The 10,172-nt window shown below is 37.9% G+C and overlaps 1 protein-coding gene across 1 annotated transcript; it reads left to right on the top strand.

Moving 5' to 3' along the window:
- The first annotated feature begins 2,768 nt into the window (after nt 1-2,768).
- Nucleotides 2,769-10,043, top strand: LOC140005869 (beta-galactosidase-like). The gene is made up of 19 exons (XM_072047004.1): nt 2,769-3,309; nt 3,487-3,582; nt 3,680-3,792; nt 3,890-3,956; nt 4,060-4,152; nt 4,280-4,423; nt 4,994-5,082; nt 5,174-5,279; nt 5,374-5,461; nt 6,204-6,322; nt 6,408-6,572; nt 6,721-6,893; nt 6,999-7,108; nt 7,481-7,590; nt 7,815-7,925; nt 8,066-8,176; nt 8,408-8,613; nt 8,754-9,090; nt 9,389-10,043. The coding sequence occupies exons 1-19, from the start codon at nt 3,127-3,129 to the stop codon at nt 9,497-9,499; spliced, it is 2,532 nt and encodes an 843-aa protein (XP_071903105.1). The 5' UTR covers nt 2,769-3,126; the 3' UTR covers nt 9,500-10,043.
- The last annotated feature ends 129 nt before the right edge of the window (nt 10,044-10,172 follow it).

The following is a 10,172-nucleotide window of genomic DNA, read 5'->3' as shown; positions in this document are numbered from 1 at the left end:
CAACAACAAAATCTTCATTAGGTGATGACGCATATATGAGTATGATTATCAACAAACTCTCTTGCCAGTCATCACTTGCACTTAGTTAAATGTCGCGGTTGCCCTTAATCATGAACAATGCAGTAGCAAAGAGAACCACTAATATGAGAAGGATGGGATGGACTTTTTGATGGAGGAACGGTGCACATCATCATGACATTATTGAAGGAAATCCCAAATCTTTTTGAAAATAGAGTGGCGGATTCATTATACATAGGACAATAAATTTTGCGCTAATGTTTTCTGGGTATGTCTGATTTTAGTTGGAGACAAATCAAGAAATGATAGTAGAAAATTAGGGCTGTTAGTTATATTAGGTGCTTGCAATCATGCATGGGGAGGTAAGTAGGGAATAGTGGAGGAGTGCATGCAAATGCAAGCCCTTGGCCCTTTGCTCGCTTTGCTTTGTTTATGGGTCTCTTAACTGAATTTTAACAACAGGTGGCTGCTTTTGCTTCGACCCTTTTTGTCTCTCTTTCTCCTCTCGCCAAGTTACCAATCTATTCCTTCTTGATTGCTCAAACTAAAAGCTTCTTTGTTTCCTCCTACCGCTCATAAAGTGACAAATATTAAACAAACAATGAGGACGTCAATATTGTACATGTTGATTTGTCACTTTGTGGTATTTTTTTCACAAGAATAACACGTTTTAAATTTCTAATTTACGAGAAAATCATTACTCTTTTCATATTAATCTTCCGTACGTTGATTGATGGTGTATACGTTATTACTGCTGAACGCATGATAATCAATCAGAATTTGAATTTGAAATATAAATTCTGTACACATTTCGTCTCGTGCATGCAACCGTTATAACACGTTATCTCTCACACACACGCTTTTAAGATAAACTCTTTTCTTAATGTCAGTTTTCTCTTGGCATTGATACAGATGCATATTAGTATTGGGACTATGTAAGTTTTGTCTTGGCATTATTGATGGCAAGAAATTCACCGAATAATCCAACTCTTGAAAAGCAGGATGCTTCTCCCACTGAATTCCGCGTTTCACTTCTGATCGGTTTCAATTACACTTCCTAATCAAAACAATTACAAAAAGGCTATCTTTGTACCTGAGATCTATCATTATATCATCCGAAAGAGAAGATCTTTGATCCTTGACAGAAGATATACAAAAAAAGGAAAAAAGGACCAGATGGTACAACTTTTTCAGGCATTAGTGGGTTTTCTTTTCCTTTTTCTGTCCTTAGTATAGATTATAGAAAGAAGCAAAAGGGATTCCTAAAAATTAAATAAAAAAAGGTTGGGGGTTCTTTAATTTTGTTTAGCGAGTGTGTGCATGCTAATCTACCGATGATATTTCAACCCACATTAGACATCAACTAAAATGCATATTGGATAATTCCTCCAGAAAACCTCAGGAAATTTTTAATAGTAATAATAAAAAAAGAAAGAAATTGGCATGAGAGACTGGGGAACAAACATTCCTTTCACCACTCTCGGTGACTGTAATGTCCAAACACGATACTCTCTGTTTGACTCAAAGCAACATCAAAACTCTTTAATAAATAGAATGGTTCACCTCCATTAATCTATATTTATTACTCCCTCCGTCCCACTTTGATAATCCTGTTTTCCTTTTTCGTTTGTCCCAAATTGTAGTCCAATTTCTAATTGAAGAATTTAGTTGTATTTTAATTTTCCTAAAATACCCTTATTTAATGTAAGTTGTTATTACTATAACCTACCCCATTTAATGAGAGTTGATTCTTTTTTTACCATCAATTTAAGTTCCCATAAAATTATACTCTAATTAACGTGAGAGTATTTTAGAAAAATATCTACCTAAATTGATTGTTCCAACAAAGTTAACTACTTTTTTTTAAACTGTGTGAAAAAATAACCAGGACTATCAAAGTGGGACGGAGGGAGTATTATACAGTAGATTGTTAAGACTGACATGCTTCGTCTAAATACAGAACAGATCGAATAATTTAGACCAATCATTCCTAGATTAAGAAAATGATGATAAACGCATTATTTATTAGGATGGCTAACAGCGAAGAAAGCACAAAACCAAACCCGTGACAAACGCACTGTTTATGTTATTAACTAACACTTAACATACTCCTCGTAAATCGCAATCGTCATTACTGAGGAGAAACTAAAAAGGACAAAAAAGAAGGCCTTCCCTGGCGTGGGAAGCGTCCGTGGCTGCACAGCCCAATAATGTGCGGCAAATTGCCCGCGAGTGATGTAGACGCACTAAGGCTTGTCTGGTAAAATTCCATCAGAGAGCAAACATGGGAGGCTTCGCCAAAAAGCGCGGACCGACCATATTGGGATTGGGCTGAGAATCCTTGCCCACTAGCAGAGCTTTAATCAAACGCGTTAAAAAAAAGAAATTTTTTTTAATTCACTTTTCAGCAGACAGCAGAAAAGCCCTTTTAAATCTAAAAAATCAAAATTTAAAGTAATCTTACAAGCATCAATCTTCCTTCTTAAATGCTCACTTAAAATTTGAAAGGAGGGATGGTAAATAATGAAGGAAGTACCCTCACTTAAATAATAATAATAATAATAAAAAACGGATGAGAGTTGAGACTCCGCGTAAGTATTACTATTACTAGTGAGGAAAGTCCAAAATGGTATGGTAATGAGTGGGGTCCAAAGTCCTGAAAATGGGACCGAATGTCACTTTCAAACGAGGTCCAATTTTTGTGTTTAAAAGCAGCTGCAAAGCACCCCATCTTCTCAAGTAGTACACTACCTTAGTCCACAATTTATCACGCTTCACTGACCACTCCTGTACTACTGGGGACTATCATCTGCAAATTGCAACTCTCTACCTAAGCAAACTATCTATCATAGTGCTAGTAATAGAAAAATTCAGACAAGAAAAACAGCTGTTTCCTCTTTGACTCATTTCTTCTGTTTTTTTTTGTGTTTTTTTCCTCCCTCTCTCCAATAAAGCAAGTACTAGTATAGAATAAAGTGCGAGGTGGGAAAAGGGCTAAAGGGCCAAACAAAGGGCTGAGTGCTTTGCTTTGAGATTGTAAAGGTACAAGCTTGAGGTACAAGGGGGAAGGAAAAGTTTTAACGGAGGGGTTTTAGTTAATGCCTAGAAATGATTTTCTCCAAGGTTTCTGTAATGTGGAAAGTTTTGGCCTTGGTGGTGCTGGTGTTATTGGGTTCATGGGTTTCTTGTGGAACAGCTTCTGTTTCCTATGACAGTAAGGCTATTATTGTTAATGGCCAAAGGAGGATTCTTATATCTGGATCCATTCATTATCCTAGAAGCACTCCTGAGGTATATTTACCTCAAATGTACTTCATCCCCATTGCTTATTTGCCTCTTTCTTTTCTATTTTTCTTTTTTTTTTTTTTTTTTTTTTCGTGCCCTCTTTACCAACTGCTCTCTTCGGCATTTCTTACTGAACTCTGCAATGAAGTTCGGTTTTTTATCCTTGGTTTTGGGTTATGGTAGATGTGGCCGGATCTTATTCAGAAGGCAAAAGAGGGAGGCTTGGACGTGATCGAAACTTATGTTTTCTGGAATGGACATGAACCTCAACCTGGCAAAGTAATTGATGAACTGGGTGTATTTTTCCCCCTTTACTTTTTTTTCTCTAATACTTCTTGGATATATATACTAAAGTTTTTGTATTTTACTTTTGTAGTATTACTTTGAGGGTAGATATGATCTGGTTAAATTTGTCAAGCTGGTGAAGGAAGCAGGGCTTTATGTTAATCTCAGAATTGGTCCTTATGTCTGTGCTGAATGGAACTTTGGGTAATCTTTAAGTAATGCAGTTTCCAGAAGTAGAAAATTCCTGCTGTTTGAGAAGTGTTTATGGTCTGAGTCACTTTTTTCTTGAATAAATTTTCAGGGGTTTTCCAGTTTGGTTAAAGTATGTTCCGGGCATTAGCTTTAGAACAAACAACGGTCCTTTCAAGGTCAGGCAAATAAGTTTGTAGGATATTAATTTCCTTTACTGCCATATTGCATTGACATGATTCGATTCTAACTAATTTTGGTGTCTATGATTCTGCAACGAAGGCCGCAATGCAAAAATTCACGACCAAGATTGTGAATATGATGAAAGCCGAGAGGTTATATGAACCTCAGGGTGGTCCAATAATCCTATCGCAGGTAGTAATTTCTTTCCGTTTATTCATGTCCAGTTTCATTTTTTCTTTCTGGTATCTGGAATATTTGAAGTGTGGAAAATAAGGAAGTGAACTGAAAAAGGTAGGCTTTTTTTGGAATAATTTTGCAGGTTGAGAACGAATATGGGCCTATGGAGTATGAATTAGGTGCCCCTGGTCGAGCTTATACGGAATGGGCAGCCAAAATGGCTGTGGATCTAGGCACTGGTGTCCCTTGGGTCATGTGCAAGCAAGATGACGCACCTGATCCTGTTGTGAGTAACCTTGCCCCATCGCCCCACCCACCTTTTTCTTTTTTGCATTTTGATTAATCTTAGAGTACTTGCAATGCTCTTATTCTAGTTCTTGATGGCTGTCATGCCATGTTCCCCCATAGTATAGTGGGGTTTCTGGAACCCAGTGTTTTGTCCATTTTGTGACCCAAAAAGAGATTGAATTGTTGGAGCCCCTGCACATGGGTTTTTTCTGCTCAATCCTATCTGTCAAATTTGTCTTGATTAAAATATGGTTGGATCTTGAATTCTATTCGGACTGAGTCGCTGATTGACGTCGCAGTTCCTTCATTGACTACATATATACTCCCACTTTCAACGTTCAACTCTGATTTCTGATGTTCAGCTACAAAATACTTCCTTGCCTGTCTCCTAGGATGAGTATCCATAAGTACTTATCCAATTGAATAGTTGTGGTTGTTGTTATTTATCGAACTTCTTCAGTTTTATCTCAAGAGGATTCCTTTTTTACCGATTATTAGTCTTTGCAACTACGGTTATTTTTTTTCTTCTAAGCGTCTGTTTTCGCATGTCTATTTTACTTCTGCCCAGATAAATACATGCAATGGCTTCTACTGCGACTACTTCTCCCCAAATAAGGCTTATAAACCCAAGATTTGGACGGAAGCTTGGACTGGCTGGTGAGTTATTGCTTTTTGGTAGGTAGTTTCACATAATTCTTGGAGTTTTATAACAGGAAAGTGACTCTATTTTTATCTGTTCTTTTTGCAGGTTTACTGAATTCGGAGGTGCGCAACCTTACCGTCCTGCTGAAGACTTGGCATTTTCTGTTGCAAAATTTATTCAAAAAGGGGGTTCCTTTATTAATTATTACATGGTAAAGTTTAATGTTTTAAAAATTATTCTTGTGAAAATTCCTACTAAATTACTGGAAGTTGTGATTGTCTTCTTATTTCCTGTCTTTGTGGCAGTATCATGGAGGAACAAACTTTGGCAGGACAGCTGGTGGACCATTTATTGCCACTAGCTATGATTATGATGCTCCTCTTGATGAATATGGTATGTAGACTGCACCAGCTCCTAAACTCATGTCCTAAGCTTGCAGTATTCACCTCATGTCATCTAGATGCTAATGTTTTCTATATGAGTTTGCATTTTAGCGGGAAACTAGCTTTTGGGTTGGCATTTATTTTTATAGTGGCCATACTTGTCAGCCCCTAAGAAGCCTCAGTCTGCCATGTCATTTAAACTGGACATGTGCGTCATTTTACTAAGAGTGAAGTGCAAGTCTTGACTTGACTTTCTGTTTGTCTTAAATGTATTTTTGACCCTTAGTGTCTTCCTAATGGTGCATTGTGATGGTTGACCTTGTTTTTATTTGAGAAAAGACATGTACCCTTTCCTTATCATTTGATGTCTGAGGAAATCTAAATGTCAAAGCCGGTCTATCGACTTTTTTGTGTCTAATGGTGCAGTCTGATAATTGACTTATTTGTTTAAGAAGACCACTAGGATCCTGTCCTTATCTTCGATGTCTGATGAAATCTTAATGTAAAAGCTGGTCTAAACTATCCAAAGGAGTGACAAATCCTATGTTCATCCTGCTATATGGATCTGTACTGTCTAACACTGGCAATAAATTAAGCTTTCTTTGCCTTCTGAATCTGATATTTTGTTCTCTGGATGATTCTTCCTAGCTGAAATGATCCTTTGTCAGTATCAAGTGCATGGGGACAGTTAAAAGCCTAATGAGCTTTGGATTGCTCAGCTCAAACTGATGAAAGTTTCTGTTTTCTTCCAGGACTATTACGGCAACCCAAATGGGGTCATCTTAAGGATTTACATAGAGCACTAAAGCTCTGCGAACCAGCACTAGTATCTGGAAATCCCACTGTGACGCCTCTTGGAAATTATCAAGAGGTTTCAATTACTTTTATTCTCTTACATTTGCCACTATTACAAATTGAGTTCAACCGTTTTTCTTACTTTCAGTTTTGCATTACAGGCTCATGTTTTTAAATCAAAATCTGGAGCTTGTGCAGCATTTCTCGCCAACTACAACTCTCAATCTTTTGCAAGGGTTGCTTTTGGCAATATGCACTACAACCTGCCTCCCTGGTCTATCAGCATCCTTCCTGACTGCAAGAACACTGTGTATAATACTGCAAGGGTGAGGAAGAGAAACTGTTATTGAACTTTAATGTCTTTTATCTTATTGCTGACTGTAGATTATCACGACTACGTTATGGGTTTGTGTCCCTTATGAAAAGACCTCTTCACTATGTAATCTTGACATCAGACTGATTTTTCATGGCAAGGTTGGTGCTCAAAGTGCACAGATGAAAATGAATCCTGTTATTAAGGGCTTTTCTTGGGAGTCATACAATGAAGAAACAGCATCATATGAAGACAACACGTTTACAGTTTCTGGGTTGTTGGAGCAGATAAATGTCACCAGAGATAATTCAGATTATTTGTGGTATTCAACAGAGTAGGTGCTTCTTTCTGTTGATTTTTACTCTCATACAGCTATACTGATACGCTGACTTTGTGATGATTCATTTTGAGGTTTAACTCCTATGTTTCTGTTATTCAGAGTGAGAATTTACCACACCGAAGGATTTCTAAAAGGCGGAAAATGGCCTGTTCTTACAGTTATGTCAGCCGGTCATGCTTTGCATGTCTTCATCAATGGTCAGCTATCAGGTGTGCAACAAGACATTGAACATCATTGAATGTTTTGTTTTCTATGCAAGTTATGTGGTGGCTAGTTGTCTAATTGACTATTTCTTTAGAGTGATATGTCAAGGTGAAACTTGAGTCAATAAAATGTTATCAGTATATAGTTCAAAGATATATGTTCCCTTAAGTTGCATGGAGACAATATTCTGCTGTTTTATTGATTTTGAACTTGATTCCTTCACCCTTAGAGTTAGGAGATTATATCAGCAAAGTTGTCCCCATATTCTGTCAAGTTGAAGATAGTCATGTCTTCCTTCGTCCGGCTTTTGTTCCCATAACAGGTGGAAATTTGATAATCATGATGGTTTGTTGATGTCTGTGTTCAAACATTGGCAGGAACTATATATGGTAGTCTGGAAAACCCGAAAATAACTTTCAGTCAAGGTGTAAATCTGAGGGCCGGAGTTAACAAGATTTCACTCCTAAGTATTGCTGTCGGTCTCCCGGTTTGTCTCTCTCTTTCTCTCTCTCTCACACACACACACACTCTTTCACACATAGACGTTTTAAAGTTCTTTTGCATTTGATGTAGCCATGCATGATATTATCTATCTTGAGCAATTTGAATAAAGCATGTACTGCATGGTTGTCATGGCATGCTTTTAAAAACCTTGCTCAATATGCGTTTGAAATTTGCTTATTCTGCTTTATCGTTCATGTATGGGCTCAGAATGTTGGTCCCCATTTTGAAACATGGAATGCTGGTATTCTCGGGCCCGTTTCACTTTATGGTCTTAATGAGGGGAGAAGAGACCTAACGTGGCAGAAATGGTCTTATAAGGTCAGTTTTTGAATCAAAATGATTATTTGATACCTGATCATTGAGTGGCTGTCGATTCACCTGATGGTCTTAATAAAGCACTGTCAATTCACGTGATGGTCTTAATCAATAACTGGCAGTTCACTTGGTGCTTTAATCAGGTTGGTCTGAAGGGAGAAGCCTTGAGTCTACATTCCCTTGGCGGGAGCTCTGCTGTAGAGTGGGGTGAAGGTTCTTTTGTTGCCGAGAGGCAGCCACTTACCTGGTACAAGGTATTCTACATCCTTTAATGTTTTGGAAGATGGGAGGGCTAATAGCGCACCAAGGATGTCTAATATCTTCTGTTCAAGTGCTTACTCCTACTATTAGAAGTATTTTGGAACTATTGTTCGTCTTTCTGTTCAATTCCTTGCTCTTGGCATAAGGAAAACACTTTGGCAGGGGAATATCTCAGGGTTGATAACAATCATAATGTTTTTGTATCTTTTTCTTTGCAATTGCAGACTACTTTCAGTGCTCCATCCGGAAATGAGCCTTTGGCTTTAGATATGAGTGCCATGAGCAAAGGTCAAGTGTGGATAAATGGTCAGAGCATTGGAAGGTATTATCCTGCATATAAAGCATCTGGTAATTGTGGTGCCTGCAGTTATGCTGGGTCATTTAATGAGAAAAAATGCCTCAGTAATTGTGGGGAGGCCTCACAAAAATGGTAAGCCAGCAACCAACTTGCTCTCCTTTCTATGCTCCTTGCCCGTTCTCTCTCTCTCTCTCTCTCTCTCTCTCTCTCTCTCTCTCTCTAGTGTTCCACCATAATATGCAGTGGACTGACAGAACTCGGATTATTTTCAGGTATCACGTCCCTCGCTCCTGGTTATATCCAACTGGAAACTTGTTAGTTGTATTTGAAGAATGGGGAGGAAATCCATATGGCATATCTTTGGTAAAACGAGAAGTATCGAGTGTATGCGCAGATATTTATGAATGGCAACCAACATTAGTAAATTGGCAGTTGCAATCATCAGGTAAAGTCAGCAAACCCTTGAGGCCAAAAGCCCATCTCTCATGTGCTCCTGGTCAAAGAATATCATCGATCAAATTTGCTAGCTTTGGAACGCCTGAAGGGACTTGTGGAAACTTCCGTCAGGGAGGCTGTCATGCTTTCCATTCTTATGATGCTTTTGAAACGGTAATCACAATTCAGAATTTCTGAATTAAGCTCTGCTATTCTTTTCTTGTATGTTAGTCAAATAGTTCAAGTTTACAACCTTACTTGGCATTCAACATTGGACTTTTTTTTTCCTTTTTCAATAATTTTATTCCAGTCAACGTAGCATGTCGTCTTCCAGACAAGTTATTCAAATTTTCGTTTTGTTTCGCAGTTCAAAGTAATATATGAAGAAATGGCTTCATTTAGTAACTAATTATGAATGCATGTATATGTTTTTCTAATATTTGTTTTTTTTTTTTTAAAAATTTTTTTGCAGTATTGCATTGGGCAGCAAACATGCTCGGTCACAGTAGCACCTGCGCTTTTTGGTGGCGATCCGTGTCCAAATGTGATGAAGAAACTTTCTGTCGAGGCGGTTTGCAGTTGAGATGATCTTCTTATCAGCAGTGGCACAGCAGCTATGGCCTTGGATCCAAGATACTCTTTACTTTCGGTATGATTTTTCAGATATTTTAAGCTATGGCACATCCAATTCTTGCACTACGACTCCTCCTTTTTTCGGCTTTGCTGGGGTGAAGTTGTAAAGATAGGCAACACACCGTCGGTCCAAAGCTCTTAGACCGTGAAGAAGAAGATGGTTTTAAGAATTTTAATGTATACAGAGTAGTAGCTATTAATTATCCTTCTAGTTCTGGCCTGCAAGTGTACAAGAGTTTAGAGTTGGAAGGATATGTTTAGAAGCACATCGAGACGATTCTAGTTGAGTCCATGTGCAAATGTACTGGTAGTCCTATAGATTATGTAAGCTTTTGGCTTTCAGGGATTCCAGCATCATCGTATTTTACATGTAAAAAGATAAAGAAAAAAGCAGCCATCTCATTGCTTTGCCATTGTAGCAATGCTTGCCATTGCAGTAATAACACAAACAATCATTCTTCTTCCTTTCATCTAAATAAATAGAGTATTCAAGACGGATCTTGTACAAGAAGACGAGTAAACCCTCTTTTACCTTACAGATAGATAAACTAAGAAAATTGCAGAGAAGGCTATTTTATTTGGGCATGAAATTCGGCTGAATCAAGTTAAACAAGAAAGAAAGG

The sequence above is a fragment of the Coffea arabica genome, chromosome 4e, assembly GCF_036785885.1.
Source record: "Coffea arabica cultivar ET-39 chromosome 4e, Coffea Arabica ET-39 HiFi, whole genome shotgun sequence".
Taxonomy (NCBI): domain Eukaryota; kingdom Viridiplantae; phylum Streptophyta; class Magnoliopsida; order Gentianales; family Rubiaceae; genus Coffea; species Coffea arabica.
Note: the sequence above shows the minus strand (reverse complement) of the source record. Positions and strands in the feature narration are given on the sequence as shown.

Excerpts from the sequence above, each read along its gene's own strand:
- LOC140005869 (XM_072047004.1), top strand. The coding sequence starts at position 3,127 with ATGATTTTCTCCAAGGTTTCTGTAATGTGGAAAGTTTTGGCCTTGGTG. Across the intron at positions 4,424-4,993 it reads ATGACGCACCTGATCCTGTT|ATAAATACATGCAATGGCTT; the intron begins GTGAGTAACCTT and ends ACTTCTGCCCAG. Across the intron at positions 6,323-6,407 it reads CTCTTGGAAATTATCAAGAG|GCTCATGTTTTTAAATCAAA; the intron begins GTTTCAATTACT and ends TTTGCATTACAG.